The 21,522-nt window shown below is 35.2% G+C and overlaps 2 protein-coding genes across 3 annotated transcripts; both read left to right on the top strand.

Moving 5' to 3' along the window:
- The first annotated feature begins 9,197 nt into the window (after nt 1-9,197).
- LOC132052930 (GDSL esterase/lipase At5g62930) lies at nt 9,198-14,854 on the top strand. Of its 2 annotated transcripts, XM_059444672.1 has the most exons (7): nt 9,198-9,526; nt 9,613-9,690; nt 11,023-11,097; nt 11,678-11,818; nt 13,158-13,234; nt 13,917-14,081; nt 14,407-14,854. In XM_059444672.1, the coding sequence occupies exons 1-7, from the start codon at nt 9,428-9,430 to the stop codon at nt 14,579-14,581; spliced, it is 810 nt and encodes a 269-aa protein (XP_059300655.1). In that variant the 5' UTR covers nt 9,198-9,427; the 3' UTR covers nt 14,582-14,854. The 2 variants fall into 2 exon arrangements, with proteins under 2 accessions (XP_059300655.1, XP_059300656.1); XM_059444673.1 differs by lacking the exon at nt 11,023-11,097 and having other exon boundaries at nt 9,204-9,526.
- A 3,402-nt stretch (nt 14,855-18,256) lies between these two features.
- LOC132054055 (transcription factor MYB98-like) lies at nt 18,257-21,195 on the top strand. Its single transcript, XM_059446128.1, has 3 exons — nt 18,257-18,807; nt 19,256-19,382; nt 20,641-21,195. The coding sequence occupies exons 1-3, from the start codon at nt 18,257-18,259 to the stop codon at nt 21,193-21,195; spliced, it is 1,233 nt and encodes a 410-aa protein (XP_059302111.1).
- The last annotated feature ends 327 nt before the right edge of the window (nt 21,196-21,522 follow it).

Below are 21,522 nucleotides of genomic sequence, written 5' to 3'. Positions count from 1 at the left end.
GTCCCGGGCCGGTTATGTATCGTGCGCACTATGTTATTTTTCGGTGTGATGCTGTGTTACGGTTCACCGAGCTCCTCGCTAGAGGGCCGGGTTCCGTTTATATTTGGTGTTATGCTGTGTTATGGCGTTATGGTGTGCTATGATGTGTTATGGGGATATGTCGGGTTACGGAGATATGAAACCTTCTGGTGTGATGCTGTGTTATGGCGCCAACGACGGTGGGCGACCATATTCTAAGAGCCCTATGCATGACTATGTTGTTTTTTGAGTAAGCATTTTGATATTCGGATATTGCATTTACTTTCTCGTACTTCTGGTTTTGATTATGATCCCGTTTACTATATTTCATGCTTTGCATACTCGGCACATATTCCGTACCGACCCCCTTTCTTCGGGGGCTACGTTTCATGCCGCGCAGGCACAGATACTTGTTTGGATGATCCATCAGCTTAGGATTCCTGTTCAGTCGTCTTGGAGCGCTCCCTTGTTCCGGATCCTATACTTTGGTCCAGATTCTGTTATTGTACATATGCATATGTTTATTCAGGGGTACGGCGGGGCCCTGTCCCGTCATATGATTTTGTTATGATTCTTAGAGGTCTGTAGACATATATGTGTGGGTATGGGTAGTCACTGTTCAACCATGTCTGTGTGATTTGTGTTTTGGACGTCCCCCCGTATTCTGATAACCTTACTGGCTTATATGTGATATCATTTGCTGAAAGGATTTGACTACAATATGTATGTTTGTTGTTATATCCCGCATTTTATGCAATCGGATAATTCAAGATAATCGCGGGAAGACAATAAGCAAGGCCACATTTTATTTTGTTTGGCATACGAGCTGCTTATGAAAAATTTAGAAGCGGAATTAATGAGGAAGGTCAAGGACATAAAAGGAAATTTGCAATACGACTCGTGGAAAGATGGAGAACGACGAAGGGCAAATTTGGAATTTTGGAAAAAATTATTTTTCACAAGTTGTAAGAGGAAGAGATTGGGCTTGGAATTAATGAATTATTTTGGGCCAAGTTGGTCATTCAATTAGTGTGGGCTTAAGCCCACATAAAGGCTTAAGGAGCAAGTTTAAAAAGAAGACTAAGTCTTCATAATTCTCATAGTATTTTCTAGAAATTTCATGAGCCTAAGAACAAAGGAAAGAAGGAGAAAGAAAGACATGGCCATTCGGCCCTAGTAGAGAAAAACCGAAAAAAAAGAAAAAAAAAGAAGAAGAGAGTTCTCAACGTGCTCCTCCTAGCCAAATCATTCTTTGAAGAGTCCTTACCATAGTGGAAGGTCTTTTGGAGCAAGGAAAACAATAACCTTGACAAGTTTCCAATTGAAGCCAAGTGAAGAATTCAAGTAAAAAGGTAAGAATTCATCCTTTTCTTTGTATGTTATGGATGTTGTGCATGTTGTGGTGCATGGAAAGGGATGAAATTTATGTGAAGGTGGTGTGTGGGTGTGTGGCCGTGACCCACAAGGGCAGGCCGTGTGTGTGTGTGTTGTGTGTGTCGTGTTGTGTTGTGTTGTGTTGTGTGTTGGTTGTTGTTGTAAAGTGTAGGAGATATGGAAATTCATGAAGAGTATACACATGGGGTGTGTTGGCCGAAAGTTATAGATTGTGGAAGGGTGTGGTGAATTAATTTTACTTAGTATTGTAGTTGTTATTATGGTAAGTTCAATGATGTAAAGAAAGAATTTAATGGTTTATGGGTGAAGTTAGGTTGGTTGTAGATTATGGAAAGAGTTGATGTAATGTTAGTATGATTTTTGTGTTGTAGAGACAAGATTGCTAAATGTATATGTTATTGTTGTTTTATTGGAGATAAAAAGGTCTTGGATAAGAAGTATGTTGCTTAAGTTATTGAAGTACCGTATGAACTTGATTGACTTGCATTGAATTGAATTGCTTTGAAATGAATATGAATGGCCTATTGATTTTGTGGTCAAGATTTTTGGGCATTGATGGTTGTTGATTTGGCCGAGCTTTATTCTCGGATTTGTGTTGATGAAATAAGCCGAGTTGGATTCTCGGGGTGGTATATTTACAAAGGAAGTGCTGCCGAAATTTCGGTAGCCAAGTGTTTCCTTAAGATTCTAACCCTACGAACCCTAATAAGAGTTTTGGTAAATATGACCAATTTGCAGATTTTGACGAGATTGCGACGCGAATTCGGAATAGCTAAAGAAGCCGAAAGAGGTATGTAAGGTTTCCCCTTCCTTTATTGGCATGTCTTAGAAGTATAGGTTTGATTTCGCGCCTCGGGGACTTTCCTAACTCTAGAAATCCGCGATTGAAAATGGGTACTATTCATTCAGTAGGATTGAACTAAAAGTACTTGAATTGTGAAAGGAGTGTCTAAATATTCTAGAACGTGCAAGGATAAGACCCGATTACCCTAAGGCCTTCATAAGTAACGTCATGACACGTATTATAGGTAAGTTGAGTACGCCACCTCATTTGACTCGAGGTGGGCCCACTGTTCTCAGGCTTTCTTTAGTGCTTTGATTATTAAACAATAAGTGTTGTAACTACTTTAATGAGAATACTTCTACGACGATGATGACAACAGAATCAGAGCGCTATATGCGCGCTAATAAATGAACATGGCATAAGTATATTGTATAATAGCAGAGTCAGAGCGCTATAGACGCTGATATATATTTATACATGGAATTTTCATATATTTATGGGCGCTATAGACGCCGATATTTATTCATGGAATTTTCATATATTCATGGGCGCTATAGACGCCGATATTCATACATGGAATCTTCATATATTTATGGGGAAAATGGAGATAATGGCAGAGTGTTATATACGCATATCCACCTGATCAGTTGGCATTACATGACTTGATATCGTCCCGGACGCGGGATGCCCGGACGCGGGATGTGCATGTTTATGGTTAAATGGATCGGCTGCCGACGCCTCGGCAATATAATATGTATTCTATATTTTATGCATTTATGTATATATATAAATGAGTAAGGAAAGTTAAGAAAGCATAGCACCGCAAGGGCACCTATATATATAGGTTATGTTTCTATCCCAGGACTTGAGTTGTAATTCTTTTATGTCATTATGCATGATTTATGTTCTCGTATATTACTATTCATGCCTTACATACTCGGTACACTATTCGTACTGACGCCCCTTCTTGTGGGCGCTGCGTTGCATGCCGCGCAGGCGGCATTGACAGGCGGATTTGATCCTTAAGAGCTCTACCGGCCCGCACTTGGCCGGCGCTCCAGTTGTTCCGGAGCCTCACTCCCGTGGTACTCTTTTGTGTATATATTTTCGGGCACGACAATACTCGGTCCTTCCTATGTATAAGTGTATTATGTCTAGAGGCTCGTAGACAGATACGTACAGTCAGTTATGTATAGTTAAATATGTGGTATTTTGGCATCCTAATGCCGTTGTATAAAGTGATAGCGAAGCTAACTGGTCTATGTTTATAATGACGCTGCTAATGTTAATGTTTAGTTTGGAAAAAAAAAAAGAAGGGCACTGTTCCTACGACTTGTTAAGAGGTACAGGTACAATGATAGGTAAGGGGTGCTCGGTACGAGTATCGGGTTCCCGTCACGGCCCCTAGTTGGGTCGTGACATTTGTGTTTGCAACAATGTTGGGGCAACGTATTACTATTCTGTATGTATAAGATCTGGCTATGCCAGCTATGATCTGATGTCTGACTATTGTATATGTATAATCTGTTTGTACGCTGATTATGGTTAGCGGGTGCGTCTGGGTGCCCAGCTCGAGCACTAGTCACGGCCTACGGGGTTGGGTCGTCACAGAGGAATCCCTTAGATATGATGCAAAAGGGCTCTTGTTCTATCCTTGATCAGAGATTTCTCTATGAAAAATATGAATCGGAGTTTGAAGAAGGGGAGGAGAAGGAGCCTTTGACCCGCGTTAGAGGATTTATTCAATCACATAGTTTGGGCTCCTAGAGTATGGCGCCCTGGGGCTTTCTATTTGATTGTATCGAAAGGCCCAATGAATTGGGATTTCCCTATTGGTCCGAGTCATTTCGGGCAAGAGGGTCATTTATGATGAAGAGGATGCGCTTCAAGAGAATGATTCGGGGTTCTTGCAGAGTGGAACCATGCACTACCGTACACGAGATAGATCTTCCAAAGAACAAGGCCTTTTCGAATAAGCCGGTTCATTTGGGACCCGAGATCCACTCTTTTTCCTATTCAAAGATCAGCCCCACGGCTCGTGTTTTCATATCGAGAATTATTTGCGGATGAAGAGATGTCAAAGGAGCTTCTTACTTCCCAAACAGATCCTCCTACATCTATATATAAACGCTGGTTTATCAAGAATACGCAAGAAAAACACTTCGAATTGGTGATTAATCATCAGAGATGGCTTAGAACCAATAGTTCATTATCTAATGGATCTTTCCGCTCTAATACTCTATCCGAGAGTTATCGGTATTTATCAAATCGTTTCTATCTAACGGAACGCTATTGGATCAAATGACAAAGACATTGTTGAAAAAGATGGCTTTTCCCGGATGAAATGAAAATTGGATTCACGTAACAGAGAAAAATTTCCCATTCCTTAGCCGGAAAGATATGTGGCCATGAAAGAGGGATTAAGTGGAATTAATCGACTGGGTGCTAGAGTCGTGGAAATACTTGTTTCTTCCATATTTTGGACCTTAGCTCCATGGAAGAATATGTTACGGCTAAAACACGAAAGTATTGAAATCTTAGATCAAAACACTATGTATGGATGGTATGAACTGCCTAAACAAGAATTCTTGAACAACAAACAACCAGTTCAGATATTCACGACCAAGAAGTACTGGATTCTCTTTCGGATAGGCCCTGAAAGGAGAAGGAAGGCTGAAATTCCAACATGCGCCTATTATATTGAATTTACCCGATAGGCCCCATTTTGGGAACGTCCAGTGCCAAAGTCACTGAATGGGTAAGTCGCCAATCACTGGACTATGTAATTGTAACACCTCGTAGCTTCGAGCGAAGGCTTGACTCGTAAGATGATAATATAATGGAACCAATATGAGGGTTATAAGAATTGTTTGGAAAACTAATCAAGTCATAAGAAATGTCTTTGGGCAGAGCAAAGTTGGAAGCCACTCTACAGGGCATGTTTGCAAGTGAGTGTGTAGAAGGTCTTAATTCCAACGATCATAACCCCTTTATTAATTAGGAATTTGGGAAAACTTCCTAAATGAAAATTGTAGTCCTTTGAAATACCTTTCCAACGATATATTATGGGGATCAAGGGGACATCTGTACAAAAAGTTATGGCCATTTTACTGAAGGATTACAGAGCAGTCCGTTCACTGGTCATGTTATACGAACTGGTTATACGGCCCATATAATTTTATACGGACCGTATAACTCGTCCGTACTTCATGAAACCTCAACCCGACGTTCTGTTTTGTGCCATGATAAAATATGGTCATATTATACGGACCGTATAACTTTATACGGACCGTATAATATGTCCATATAATTTCCGCCTCACTTTGGTATAAATTCAAGACTTGAGTTCTTTTATTTCATTATTCACAATTCCAAGCCCTAGCAACAATCCAAAACATCAAGGTAAGTCAATCCAAACCTTTCCAACTCAATTCTAACATATACTCTAATAATCTAAGCAAGAAATCATTGTTCCTAATCTAGGGTTTTCAAAAAAACCCATCTCAAGGTTTAAGAATCAAGATTTAGGGAATCTTCTCCAAAATTCAAGTCTTTAATTCAAGTTTTGGAGCAATTAAGGTATGTAGAACTTCCATCCACATGTGGGAATCTCTACGTTCTTTCCCATGCTCCGTTTCTTGATATCCATGAAGTTCAAATCCTAGGGCATTAAACCCAACATATTGATAGCCCATATTTATGTATTTTTGTATATGAATTTTGTATCTATATTCGTTATTGTATTCCTAATCTTTCATTACGGTTATTACGAACCCTAACTTAATCCATGATTCATGAACTCTTCCTCATGTGTTCTCGTTATGTTTATATGAAACTTTGTGATTTTTATCTAGCAAGTTGCAAGCATGTTTTCAAGTCAATTATATATATAATCATGAACTATTGTTATTACTCATGAATCAAGAACATGTTTGCAAGACTATGACAAGTTATCCCATGAAACCATATTACAAGATATTTCATGAAACCATGTTACAAGTTATTTCATGAAATCGTGATTCTGGAGATTATTTACAAGTTATTTCACGAAAATCACGGGCTTTTTAGCCACTTATTTAACATGTTATTATTTTTGGGAGTTGCGTTAATTACGAGAAGGCTTCGAAGCGAGCACAGAAACATACATCTGGCAAGTAGGATGAGGATTGCTACGCCCCGTACGCTTGGGACGATCTCTCGTAATGGTGGATCTTTCATAATATTATTAAATCTCATATCACGCTTGAGTATGGTGTTACCTGTGATAGGACGCAATCACAGGACCATGTTATCGGTTATATTTACGCTATATATATAAAATAAACGCACGTGTTATATATGTATATGTACCTAAGTATTCGTGATCGTCATTTAAATCGGTCTACATTATGTTATTATCATGTCCCGGCTGTTATTTCTTTCGATTCTTTACGCACAGTACATTCGATGTGCGCGTCCCGCTTTGTTGCGGGGGCTGCATTTCACGATCGGTACGGATTTACGGATAGCGCCTGCGCACGCTTCATTGTGGGATACTTGCGTTCCGGCTTATTGGTGAGCCCCATCTCGTTCGGGGTTTAGGCGTTGTCTTTCTTTATTTAGTTTTGCATCCAAAGGTACTTTCGGGGGCACTTGTCGACAAGTATGTTACGTGTTTCGTTTCATGTTAGAGATTTCATAGACAAGAGACAAGTGTCATGTTAGACTTCCGGAAGTTGGTTGACACCGGTTTGGCTCGTTGTGATATCGATACGCATTCACGACTTAATCACACTTATGTTTAATATTATGACTTACTATGTTTTATAAAGGCTCATCAAGCACTTCACGTTATATTTCCGCTCATGTGGCCGCCTCGCGATGATTCGGTAAGCCTTGTGGTTCGCTCTTGCACACACGCAATGTGCACCGAGTGCGTGTTCGCCTGTGCCATGGTTCGGGGCGTGACACCAGCTCTACTAGTGTGTTTACATCTCCCATGGCACGCGGCGATTAATGCCGGGTTACCCAAAGGCGCGCTCGGGCGAACGTCGTGGGTTTCCATGAAATTTCCAAAAAAAAAAAAAAATACTTTGAAACAAACCTAAAGCATGTTATTTAAGAAAAGAAAAAGTCTTACATTTCATGTGTGGTTTTGCGAAGATGTCACTGACAGTTAAATTAAATGAAAGACGTAGCAGTGGGGTTTCCCTCGGAAAAAAAAAAAAAAACTCTGAAACAAACCTAAAGCATGTTATTTAAGAAAAGAAAAAGTATTGACATAAATAGCCGACCACTCAACTTCTTAAACGGAAAATAGTCAATGAATACATCATAGCTATATAATCCACGTATAATACAGTTTATTTATAGCCGTGCATAATTGGTGTACAACTTATATAAACTGAATAAAAAATAAACAGTGAAGTTCATCGACTATTTGTGTAAAGATTCCTTTAGAAAAATAATGAGAAGGGGAAAAGTAGTACACTACCACTAATGGAGCAGCACTTGAAATTTCGACACCAGTGGCTATTAGGGCTTGTATAGCAGATATGTCAAAGATAAGATGAACTCAGCAACCCAATGGCCATCGACCCGTTCATGGAACAATTGGTTATACATTTACATGCCCAACAGGCTAGTGTTTCCTGTCCACTGGGCAATTTGCACGAATGTCTTATTTGGGGGTGGTCTTTAATTTTTGGCCCTCAAATTGCTGGTCTTTAACCGCAACTTTATTTATAAAATATTTGAAGTTTTGGGGTTTAACAACGCTCAATCAAAAAAAAAAAAAAAATCGCAAGGCAGATTTTCGTTGCAAAATTAGGCCTATTCGGGCAAAAGTTAGACCTTAAGGCAGAATTTTAAGGCAAATTCTACCTTACAGGCAGACTTTTCGCGAAGTCTTGCCTTACAGTTTTTTTTTTTACCGAGTGGTATTCGAACCCAGAACTTAGGGATATTTTTTACTACTTTTTAAAGCGAAGGACAAAAATTAAAGACCAGCGCCATTGAAGGACAATACTTGCAATAAAATGTTGTTATCTTGATTCTTGTGAATATAAAGTTACATATTTGGCCGGACGGTTAAAAATAATTACATGCGCTAGCTAAAATATGTATATTTTTGGTATACAATATGTATATTTTTGGTATACAAAAAAATATACAGTTATTGACTATCATTTTGATGAGTTGCTATATTTTAGTATTAAAAAAAAAATATTTGTCGGCTATTATTTGAATGGAGGATTATACATTGTAGTTTAGTAAATGTGTGCTTGTGAAAGCAAAACTTATCCAGTACAAAACGATTCGATTCTATTGAGTAACATCAACTATGAAAGAAAACAAATTAATAAGAATAAAACAAGACTTGGATTCAAACAACATGCGTGAAACTTTGGTACATATTACCTCCAGCTAAGAGTAGTAGTGTAGTACCATTGTCTAGTCCTAGCTTTCATCTATCAAAAGAATATTAAAATTGAAGGCAAGAAACAATTATTGAGAATATCCAATAGTACACTATAAGAAGATATCCACTAAAATGGCATTTGCTTTTTGGTTCTAGTTTTTAACATTGAAAAAGGTACAAAGAATATCGTCATTAATTATCGAAAATATTATTTATCTGCTGCGTCAATAGTTTAGTTTATTTGTCGTTGCATTCACCAAAAATGGTATTTGCATTATGGTAGTTTTTCATTAATTTGGATCGGATTTTTTAATTAATTTGAGATTCAAAATTGGATTAGTTTAATTAAATAACTTGGATCTACAATTAGAATTGGCATTGTAAATATCTGGTATTATAAAGCGGTGTTAATAAAAATGGCATGAATGAGCCATTTTGGTAATGGTGATCGTAGATAGCGTAATTTTAATAATGACGATGACATAAATATTAGAAATATGAATACACAAGATCATTTCCATGATTTAATGGCATATTTGAGTTTTTTGTGTTTTAACCCTTGTTGAAAATCTGGTGCTTAGAAGTCAGAAGTCTGAAAAAATAAACATTACGGAAATATTACTACGTTTTTAGTTTTTAAATACATTGGTCTTTGATAATATATTATTTTCACCTTTAACTTGGGTTCTTCCATTTTTCCTTCTAACTTCCCTTGTCTTCTTGTGCAATAGGAAAGAAAAAAGAATCAAAGAATTTGGTTTGAATTTTTATTTGTATGCATATGTATAAATATTGAGTGAGAAAGATTGAAGTGAAAGAGTGTGTAGAAAATGAGGCCACAAATAGTATTATTTGGGGACTCAATCACTGAACAATCTTTCAGATTAGGTGGTTGGGGTGCTTCTCTTGCTGATACTTATTCTCGCAAGGTTTCTTCTTTTTCTTTCATCAAGTTGAACGATTATGAGCATTCTTTTTAATCTAAAATAATTGGATTTCATGTATTATTGTAAAGGCTGATATATTGAATCGTGGGTATGGTGGATACAACACTAGATGGGCATTGTTCTTGCTCCATCACCTATTTCCACTGGTATGTATGTAAGCATTTTCAATTCTTGGTACATTTTTTATAACTTTGTTTTTGATCTTATGATTATTATTGGAGGTAGAATATTTGTGGGGTTGGATTGATTTAGTGTATTTTGTTTGGTACATTGCTAAAATTTATAGTTTTGATAAAGGGTAGGATCAGGAATTTTACTGAATTTGCAACTCAATGGGCACTAAGAAAAATAAAGTTTTTTTTTTTTTTTTTTTTTTTTTTTTTGGTAATCTGTAGTTGGAAATCTACTGAATTCAATGATATGTGTCTTAATGAAATGGGCTTGAATATAGCAGGATGGTTATTGAGGATTCACATAGCCGACCACAACTTATTTAGGATGTTGTTACCTCTTGATTATAGTTGGAGGTAGAATGTTTGTTGGGTTGTAATGATTTAGGATATTTTGTTGGAGTACAATGCTAAATTTTATAGTTTTGATGAAGAGTGAGATCAGGAATTTTACTGAATTTGCGTAAATCAATGAGTACTAAGAGAAAGAAAGATTTTTGTTTTTGTGATCTGTAGTTGGAAATCTACTGAATTCGTTGATATGTGCCTTAATGAAATGGGCTTGAATAGAGCAAGATCGATACTGAGGATTCATATAGCCGATCCCAGCTTGTTGATTGTAGTTGAGGATAGGACATTTGAGTGTTGTAATGATTTTTAAGTGTGTGCTTTGGGATGCTATTTTAATTTCCCATTTGGGAATTAATTTGTAGTTCACTGCTATTTCACAGTTAGGTAAAGGGTAAGATCAAGAGTTTTATGTATTTGCAAAATCAATAGGGATGAAGGAAAGGAGGGATTTGTTGTCTGTAGTCTGTAGTCTGCAGTTGGGGTGAAACTTATATTACAATATAGGGAGTTGTTTCAATTATATAGGCATGAGTTTTGATCCTTATGAAGAAGGCTTTTGTATAACTTTCTTGTAGCTCGCTCGGTAGCGCCTTTTTTTTTTGAAATTATTTTTAATGGAGTCGATGGCTTTATGCTTACTTTGAGTTTCATTGAACAATGGAATCAAGAAAGACTTATGGAAAAAAGGATAATATTGAATGCAATCAACCTTCAATATTGTTCTTAGATCTCTAGGTTACCTGCTTGTTCATTTGCATTCTGTTTTTCTTATTATCTTGCTGCTATTATTGTCTTTTCTTACTGATGCCTTTTCATCTTTTCTTAAGCTGAGGGTCTATCGGAAACAGCCTCTCTACCTTTACAAGGTAGGGGTAAGGTCTGCGTATACTCTACCCTCCCCAGACCCCACCTGGTGGGACTATACTGGTTATGGTGTTGTTGTTGTATTGAATGCAGTCAACAAGGTTAGTAGTGAGGGACAAGAGGAGAGGCACTGTTCAATTTGTTGTCCTTCAGTGGGATTCGACAATGGTACAGCTGTGAATACCCACTTTTCCTCTCACAAATTTTATTTTAGAAGGTAAAAAAGACATCTGTGATGTTCTAGCGGAGGGTACAAGGAATGAAGTAAATGTAAATTTCCTTAAGGTCACAGTTTCTTGAGAGACCCAAAAATAGTTAGTTTCTTGTTCTGGAATTTTCAAGTAATTCAGAATTTTATAGAGAACAAAAGATGAAACTGGTCATGGAGCAACCGACTTCTGTGACTAGCCTCATCAACAAGCTGAGTTTTTGTTGCTTGCTTTGGCGGTTTACAAGTATAAAAACAGTACTGTCTTTTACTGTCTATGCTGCAATAAAGATGCTCCTTCTTTTCAACCTTGCTTTTTCCAATTTCCTGGTGAGTAAGTTTGTTCAGGATCCTATTCAATCAAGCTAAATTATGGGGCTATTTGTTAGATCCAGCTGCCTCAGATCTGAGGTTATGAGTACAAAACACAAATTTTGATAGTTTTGAATTTGATATATACAAAGGTCTGTCGTGGTCATGAGCTGCACTGTTTCTTATTGCCAAATCTTCTGATTAGTGTATCTTTTGTTAATATTGCAGGATAATCCAACACCTCCTGTTGCTGCCACTATATTTTTTGGAGCCAATGATGCTGCTCTTTTGGGAAGAACCAGTGAAAGACAACATGTACCACTTGAGGAATATAAGGAAAACCTAAGAAGAATTATACAACATTTTAAGGTTTAGAATTTTCCAAACTCAATCATGCCTGTTTGTTGCTAAATGTTGTCTCTCAAATGTGCTAAAATTTTCCTCCTAAATATGTTTGTCTGTGGAAGACTTCTCCTGTAATAAAAAATCACAGGATCTAGAAGGTTAAAAGGATAGCGTTAATAGTGGCAATGGGAAATATTAGTAATATTAAGCCAATGCAGCAAAGCAATAAGTGTTATATGGTATGAGGAATAAGTGAAACACAGAGTTACTATCCCCCATAAAACGAAAAAGATTGTAAAATTTATAGGTAGTTTTTCCGCATAATTAGATATAGAAGCCAGTAGAAGCTTTCTGTCGTATGACCAGGGTACTGAAGAATCAAATTGAGCCTCCTATGCTGGGCTATTATTTAAAGCTTGACAATTGGTGAACAATATTTTTGAGGTCAGGTTCATAATCATTTCTGTCTCTGGGAGTACCGTGTCCCGGCGATTTTGTAAATTCTGGAATAACTAAAGTAAATGAACACTTTATAGATCTTAGTAGCAAATTTATGAAGCTTCACTTCCCACTCTGATTTCGAGTATCCTGTGTTAATCAAATAACTTATAGTATTATAGGCTAATATATTCTTGAAGGTTGATAGCGTTATCTGCCTCTTATCTGTACCTTTTCTTCTTCTCCTTGCTCCCTTTAGAAAAGGACCACCTATATTACATGGAATTAGGTACGAGTAGAGGATTCAGATATGAATTTGACAGGGTATATGCTATTTTTAGCGTGTTTGAATTGTATTTTCAAAGCTAATACAAAGTTCAGATATACATGTCAAACCTGTTTGACACAATTACATCTTGGCAAAGATAAGAGTCAGTGTAGCATAGAGGGACACATATTCGTCAGTAACATCAGAAAGAGTTAAGAGTCTGTGTAACATAGAGGAACACATATTCGTCAGTAATATCAGAAAGAATGAAATATCTATTAAACAAAGTTTGGAAGTCCTATGTAAGTTGTCTAATGGTAGCCCATAATGGGGTGCAACCTCTCAAGAAAACTTAGTTGCTATGCTAGTTGAAAGACATGCAGATTCTGCCCAATATTTGGTTCATACTCTCGCTAAAATGATAGATTTCTAGCATAAGTGAATGACTTCAGTTAAAACCCAAAAGATTTGCGAAAGAAAAAGAGATCATTTAGATTTGCAGGCATGTCTAACTTTACCAACTATTTATTACCATAAATAATGAGCAAAAGTACAATACTCTTAATATATATATATATATATATATATATATAAACAAAATTCTGGTTTGAGCTTTGCTCTCTTTCATATATCTCATGCATCTTATTTATGACACAGAAATGCTCCCCGTCAATGCTGCTATTGCTGATAACTCCACCACCAGTTGATGAAGCAGGACGGTTTGGACATGCAAGGTACAATCCACTTTCTCTCCTATTGGTACATAGAAATAATGAGGCAACCAATTGCTCTTTTAAAAAACTCTATGGTGTCTGAGATGTTCGAGAATCTTCTTGACACACCCGGGAGCTCCTTTTAGCAATGGGATCCGGAGAGATAAACCAACCTCTCAAAATTTGAACTGGAGAGAATAAGAAAACTTCTCAGGGAAACCCCAAAAAAGAGAAGGCAATATGAATGATAGACTACAACTATTGCTGCAAAGACAGCTTCGACATCATTAGGCATTGTCCCTTGATCATGGCTATCAGACAATACCCAATGTAGCAGCCCCATATGCAGTTGTCACAAAGAGACCAAACCGCCACTAGTGTCCCCACATCAGAGAGTACATTTCTTTCTACAACTCTTACAGCAACAGTAAAGCAAATGATCTTTCTAAGTATAGATGAATGTTTCAAGACCCCATGGCCTTCTAGCAGTATGACCCGTGCCTTTTATTATTTACTCCAGGAACATCATTTCATATTCTTTGGTCATTTTTCCTTTTAGCCATTTTTTTTCCTCTAAAAACAAAACAGTTCTGTTTTTTAAAAGTTCCAAGCGGATCAAATCTATCAGTGAAACCAAGTTTTCTTTTTCCACTGAATCAAATATTATTGTGCTAGGGTGTGTTAATTTTCAATTTAAAAACAGGTCTATGTATGGAGACAAGGCAATGCAATTGCCAGAAAGGACAAACGAAGTGGCTGGAGAGTATGCAAAACAGTGTGTTGAATTGGCAAGGGAGCTAGGTCTCCCTTCCATCAATCTATGGTCTAAAATGCAGGAAACAGAGGGTTGGCAAATAAAATTCCTCAGGTAAGTGACAACATCACCACGTGCTTTTAAGTACAAACTGCGTAGTTCCATTAATATTTGAAGTTCTTGGTGCTATATGGCGTTTAGAGGAAAGATCATGCCTATGTATGTTTAATAAGAATGATTGGGGGTTAGGGGGAAGGGGAGGGGGCGATTGGTGTGGAGATACGCTGATGGCCTCAGTTAGTAGCAAACAGTTGCATTCTTGTCATGGCATCATCAATATACATGCGTGTTGGCAGTTACTCTGAACTCAATACTTATGTGGATATTCTTAGTGGTGAAATGTGAAAATTCTTATTTATTCTGTTTTATTTTGCTATAGTGATGGCTTACATCTTACACCAGAAGGCAATGCCATCGTTTACCAAGAAGTCGTTAAAGTGCTCAATGAAACAAGTCTCTCTGCCACGAAGATGTCTTCTGATGTCCCTCACCATTCAGAAATCGATGGGCAAAACCCCGAGAAGGCCTTCAAGCTACAATGCCCTGCTATCTAACCCTATATTCTGTCCTTTATGTATCAACGAAAAACCAGCATTCAAGAGTAGCAATTGGTTTCAGAGGTATATAGAGACGCTTTCATCAGCAATTGATTTTAAGACAGATGACAGTTGAATAATCTATAAAAGAATCCTATTCGAATTGATTTATATACAGAAAATTCTCTGTACCTTGATGAACATAGACGTTTTGGATTGTGTATACAACCTCCTCAACATTGTGGTCTGAAATGTTATGCCTTCAATAGTATCTACAGGTTTGAAATGCAACGGAGTAGAAAGCTTAGCTAATGTTTTGTAGTACCACAATTGCTTTTACTACCAAAAATGAGTTCAGAGATGCCAAGTAGTCGTTTGGCCATGCTATTTGAAATCATGAATTCATATTTTGATTTCAAAGCAGCGTTTGTTTGTGAAATTTGCACAAAATTTTAACTTCAACTTCATATCATGATTTCAGATCCCAAATTCTCCAAAAAGTAGTATTTGGGATTTCAAATCATGATTTAAATTTTTTTTTTTAAAATGTAAAACTTGACTCGTAAGTTTATATTTTGTAAAAAAAGTATATGTTGGTATAAATATTTTTTAAATGTAAAACTTGACTCAAAGTAACAATGTTGGTTCGTCTTCTCAGTCATCTGATTAGAAATGCATGCTTGATGTGAAGAGAATGTTTGTACCATATGGGAAGATTATAGCAAAGAGTAGTTACACTATAACTCATGTTTAATTTTCCTTTTTATTGAACTAAAGATCGATCAGTAGATGTTGTATTTTTTAGAAAGGTTTTTTGTTATCTTTGTTATAAACTATGATTTGCTCATTTGGTAAGCTTGTATAAGAGTTGGGGAAATTTTGATAGTTTTCACAACTTGTGAGGTTTATGAGAAAAAAATACAACTTAAGAAATTCAAATTGCATGTCCAAACAAAACTTTAACTTCAAACCAACCTAATATCATATCATGATTTCAAATCACCGATTTTATATCATGATTTCAAATCATGTCCAAACAGGGTCTAAGAGCTGCACATGTCCTTGCATCTTTTTATTTCGTATGATAAAAAATATAAAAAATCAGCCTTAATATCAAGTGAGTGCAACAAATTGTGAGAGGGTAAAATGGAGGATGAGTGCAACAAATTGTGACAGGGTAAAATGGAGGATAAGGCTAAATAGCTTTTAGATACATAAAAGTTCTAAGATTTTAAAACCAACTAGGCAAAAGACATGTAGGAATCTAGTATCTCAGTTGGTTGGTTACCTGAACTTTCACTTTGTTGGTGAGGGTTCGAATCCCCTCCCCCATTTTTCCTTCCCCTACCCCCCTATGTAACAAAAAAAAAATTAAAAAAAAAAAAAAACTAGGCAAAAGACATAGATTGACCCCTGACCTATACTCAAAGTTTCGATATCACACTTAAATTATTAAGGCGACCTATTACATCCCTGACAATATAAAAGTGAATTTAGTACGCTAAGAGAGAACATTTTGTTCAAAAAGAGCTCATTGATCTCACCTTTGTTTCCAATATATTTTACTTAGTGATGTGAGAGTTCATGTCCTGCCACGCTTTATATACTTTTTTCATCTAGTAGTAAAATTAGACCAATAAGCCTATAAAATAATTTTTTCAAGGAAAGAGAGAACAAACTACTATAGGTGGCTGGTAAATTAATCCATAATAATAGGATTCAACATTACGTTTACTAAGTTTTACTATGTCATCTATGATAATTTACCAACTATTAATACCACTTTAATGTGACAAGTAGTAAATTAATTTAATGTCACAATGGAGAGAGAGCGCGCGCGCTCTTCAGTTTACAAATCGAATTATTTATCTTAATTATTTTTTGAGGCACCTGACTCATGTAGAGTACTTTTGTGCAAAAAGCTTTTACAAAGGTACTGACTACTGACGAACATTCTAGTTGTCCAATTTACATGGTCAAAGAATTTATTGGCGAACTATAATAGTAAAAAATCTTTATGACAATTAAAGACTAGAATATAATCTTTGAACTACAACACGAACATGTTTTTGTTTACAAATGGTAAGTTATCCTTTCCAAAAATTAAAGTTGGTTTTCAACATAAATTCTCACATATCACTACATAAATATTTTGCTAAAACAAGTTCCATTTTCGAAACATTTATCATGTTACTCCCTTTAGGATAAAAACACCTGGTCATTTTTAACTAATGCAAAGGGCCAAAACTAAAATTGAAGAATGATAAAAATTGTGATTTTCTTTTGAGCCGAGGGTCTATCGGAAACAACCACTCTATCCCATAAAGGTAATAGAGGTAAGGTCTGCGTATATCTTACTCTCTCCTGACTTTACTTGTGGAATTACACTGAGTATGTTATTGTTGATAAAAATTGTGATTTTGAAAATATAGCTATAGGAGAATTCGCAAAGAAACTATGTTATGCAGAGTCAAAATTTTATTAAATGGCAGTAACCTTTTATTACACACATTTAAACTAAAATTTAACAAGGAATTGCTACTATTGACTAGTGCTTTAATTGAAGAAATGGCATTGACTTATTCTTCCGTAATCTTTGTGCAAAGCAATTTAAATTAAGTCAAAAATGTTAATCTAAGAACGATAAATTTCATATTGTGTGAGTTTACCAATTGAAACAAATATTTAATGGTAAATTTACTATGTCAATTAAGCAAATAGTAAACACTTATGGATGGAAAAGAAAAAAGAAAGAAAAGATGAATAAAATATTTTATACCGATCTGGAAAATCATAGCACCTACTAATTCTTTGTGACAATTAAGTTTGGATCTAATATTAGATACATATAAAATTTTCTTTTCTTCTATGTTTATCCACCCATGGGAAAGATAGTATACTTACTTAATGATACATACTCAAGAAAAGAAGAGGAAAATTTGGCAAAAAAAAAAAAAGAAAGTAAAGAATCACAGAGAAATCAGGTTTTATTAGTCAAATCTGTAAAATTCAACAAAAAGAGATATCTAACTTGGAAATCCAATCATTATGTAAAATTACCTCAATTTGGTAAGTACTTTGTTTAAGTCCTAACCAAAACAAGTCTGGTCTTTTGGAACATTTACCATTAGAGATATGATACAAAAGGTCGGATATAACTTATATACATCGCCAATATAATTTTAACTGTTAATTTCTACACCGCTAGCACAATTTTGTCTGTTAGCAGGTTATATATCGTATATTTTTTTCAGATACTAATTTATTCTTTTAATTTACCCACAAATTTGCAATTACCTTATAAATGACCTAATAGTTAATAGAGTTCCTATATATGCATTGACATCATAGAAATATTTACATAATATGATTACTGTTACACATAAATTTCTTGCTAAATATTAATTGCTACGTTGGTAGAAATAATAATCGACCTGTTATCACTAGTTAGAATTCACTAATAGCTAGCATAAAAATATATTTACATAGAAATAACTACATAAATTAAACTCCAAAAGGTCCAGATACATTCACATTTCACATTGCATTAAATCTCACTCCTTTACTACTACCATAAAGATAACAAAGAGAGAAGGTAATTGAATTAAAGATGAGAGAATGAGATGTATAGCTAGGTAGCTCCATATTTTCCCCTCTAATTCCTCCATTTTGCCTCAATCTAATTTCCTTCCAATGGAACTTGATCCAAGTAACAACCAAAACATTTCAATTCAGCCATTTTTTATGTCCAACAACATGTTGAAACCAGAAATAGACGATGATTTTTGCATACACTCTAAAGATTATCTTCAAGATTTTCAGCACCTTGATCTTAATTTTTCTTACAATACCTTCAACAACCCTGAAAATGTTATGATTGAAACTAATGGTTATTATGACCCCTTTGATCCATTTTCCAATATTGAGGACAATTTTTCTTCGTTAGGGGATTTTAACTTTAGTTCTGAGCTTAATCCATTTGATCAGGAAAATGGAGAGAGTGGTAGTAGCAAAGACATGAAGAATAATTTTCAGGGTGCTGATGGTGATGAGTTTGTGAAACCTTTGAACTTTGTTGTGCCTGATGATCAAAGTTCATGTGTCACTGGTGATCATAATGGTTCTTGCAAATTAGAAATTGGTGGAGGAAAGACTAATAGTAAGAAGATGAGTAGAAATCTAGGTGGTAGAGGGAGGAAGAAGTCTAAATCCGCTAAAGGACAATGGACAATTGAAGAAGACAGGTAATTAACCATATCGTCTGTTGAATTATATGACTATCTCATTGGAAAACATACTTCTAATTGGTTAATTATGTTATAACATCATTATTTATATATGATTTCTTGAAATTGATCAACTTTTTCAATTCGAAGTGTTTTCATCGAGTGGATAACTAGATTGACTTTGAAACAACAACGATTAAATATTTTTGCTATAAAACAGGCTTGTAGTCTGTCTTTGTTACTTTTTCTCGATAATGGGAACAAATGTGAAAGCACCGAGTTAACCACATGCCTATTTCACTGAGCCTTTATCCGAGACAGTGCCTAATTGTTACGTCTCTTTCTTCTTCTTCTTCTTCTTTTTTTTTTTTTTTTTTTTTAGCCCTTAAATAAATGGCTCGGGTTAATTTCTTATTAAGAAACCTGGTATCCTTATAAAATAGTACTAAATAGCTTATATGTGCAGGCTTTTGATCCATTTGGTAGAGAAATTTGGAATTAGAAAATGGTCTCAAATAGCTCAAATGCTCAAAGGGAGGATAGGCAAGCAATGTAGGGAGAGGTGGCACAACCATCTCAGACCTGATATAAAAGTAAGTATGTTCTTTTTTCTTATTTCTTTCTTCGCAAATACTATTATATTATTAATCTTGCTTCTGTTTAGGATCTTCCCTTAATATTGTATCATCTTTTTGTTAGATGCAAGTTAATCACATCCCTGGAAAAGGTTCTTTTTCTTTCTTTGTGATTGTTCTTTCTACATCTGTGCATGAGGTGAATTTTGTTAACAACTTCTCTATTGATTCAAGTAATATATACACGGAAATTTTCGCTCGTTGAAACAGTTATTTAGTAAATGACTCTTTTTCTTTTATATAACTTGTGAATTTTTTAGATCACGATTTAAATATCTCTGTTGAGCAAACTAAAAGTCCTATAAAAAACATTAGAGGATGGTCTAAAAAAATTTAAGTTAATTATTACAAATCTTAGACAATAGTATAATATTTTGTTTGTAAGATTTGAGATATATATGCGCAAACATTAGACCAGAATTTGACATTCTCCAGAAGGATACTTTTCAAGAGTTATATTTGTACAACTTATAAAAATATGGACAAAATTTAAATGGTGGTTAAAAAGGAGGATTTGCATAAACAATCCACCAAGTGTAAAAAAGACTCACACTATCAATATAGTTTAACTTATGTAGTAGATTAGTTACCATTTTTACAAGGTTAGCGATCACTAATGTTTACTATAAAGATAAATTATAATTACTATATACTTATGATTTGATTGTGCAAATATTCTCTATATGTAATTGCCTTACAAATGACTTGATTGTGCAGATCGTCGATGCATTAAATTTAAATTGTTTCTATATTTGTGTTGTCCATAAGGATTTGGTCCACAAGATTTGAGGAATATATATATATATATATATATATATATATATATAGAGAGAGAGAGAGAGAGAGAGAGAGAGTAAGCATCTAGAGTCTAACGTTTCCGGAAGGATATTTTTCAAGAGTAGTATTTGCATAACTTCTAAAAATATGGACAAAATCTAAATGGGGTCTAAAAATAGACATTTAAATAAATCAACCCACGTAGAAGGGCAAAGATTTTTCACACTATTACTTTGGTTTAACTTATATAGCATAAGTTACCAGTTTTATCAAGTTATCAATTACTAATGTTTATTATAATGACTACTTATATTTAATTACTTTACAAGGGACCTTATTGTATAAATATTTCTTACACGTAATTACTTTACAAATAACCTGATTGTGTAGATCGTCTGTGCATAGAACTTAATATTTTTTCTGCATTTGTGTTGTCCAGAAGGATTTGTGGACGGAGGAGGAAGACAGGATCTTAATCGAAGCTCATGGTGAAGTGGGAAATAAATGGGCAGAAATTGCAAAAAGACTTCCTGGAAGAACTGAAAATTCAATTAAGAATCACTGGAATGCAACAAAAAGAAGGCAATTTTCAAGAAGAAAATGTCGTACCAAATGGCCAAGGCCTAGTTCTCTCCTCCAGAATTATATCAAAAGTTTGAACTTGGAAAAAGGAAGCAGCAAAAAAAATTCTCAAATCAATGACACAAATTCTAGTGCCAAAGTCATAAAGGTATCACCTAAGACAGAAGCCATTGAATTTTGCCAAGGCAATAATATTGGTGATTATGATTTCATGAGTGAAGCTCCAGAATTTTCATTGGATGATAAATTTTTTGAAGATATTCCTCATGTTGGTCCTTCCATTATGGATCAGAATTATGAGAAACGCATGGGAATGGAGATTATGCCTTGTTATGAAATGCCTACATTGATGCAAGGTGACGTCAATAAGGAGATTGATTTGATGGAGATGATTTCTAGAGTTAATCCATAGATATATGTAGTGTTTTACAACACTTAAATAAGTATATTCCTGATCAAGAAAAATATAGATACATTTATACGTGTTTTTTCTCATCAAGAAAACATGTGTCTAATTGGAAATTAAGTATGACAAAAATAAGTACAGTTATATGTTGAGTATTGTTTAATTTCCTTTTGTTTTATGCTAGTTCTACCAATTTTATGTAGTGATACACTTTGTCTAGTACGTTACGTATTTCTTGGGTTAGACCTTGCATCTAAAGTGCTGGGTTATATGATTATATCTGCCTGTATTTGTGTACATATGCGTATCTTTTTTTTTATATTTTTTTTATTT

This window comes from Lycium ferocissimum, chromosome 4 (assembly GCF_029784015.1).
Source record: "Lycium ferocissimum isolate CSIRO_LF1 chromosome 4, AGI_CSIRO_Lferr_CH_V1, whole genome shotgun sequence".
Lineage (NCBI taxonomy): Eukaryota > Viridiplantae > Streptophyta > Magnoliopsida > Solanales > Solanaceae > Lycium > Lycium ferocissimum.
Note: the sequence above shows the minus strand (reverse complement) of the source record. Positions and strands in the feature narration are given on the sequence as shown.

Bases quoted from the DNA above. Each gene is read 5' to 3' on its own strand.
- LOC132054055 (XM_059446128.1), top strand. From the start codon at position 18,257: ATGGAACTTGATCCAAGTAACAACCAAAACATTTCAATTCAGCCATTT. The intron at 18,808-19,255 runs GTAATTAACCAT...TTATATGTGCAG, and splicing joins TGGACAATTGAAGAAGACAG to GCTTTTGATCCATTTGGTAG. The intron at 19,383-20,640 runs GTAAGTATGTTC...TGTGTTGTCCAG, and splicing joins ATCTCAGACCTGATATAAAA to AAGGATTTGTGGACGGAGGA.
- LOC132052930 (XM_059444672.1), top strand. From the start codon at position 9,428: ATGAGGCCACAAATAGTATTATTTGGGGACTCAATCACTGAACAATCT. The intron at 11,098-11,677 runs GTACAGCTGTGA...TTAATATTGCAG, and splicing joins TTCAGTGGGATTCGACAATG to GATAATCCAACACCTCCTGT. The intron at 11,819-13,157 runs GTTTAGAATTTT...TTTATGACACAG, and splicing joins GAATTATACAACATTTTAAG to AAATGCTCCCCGTCAATGCT.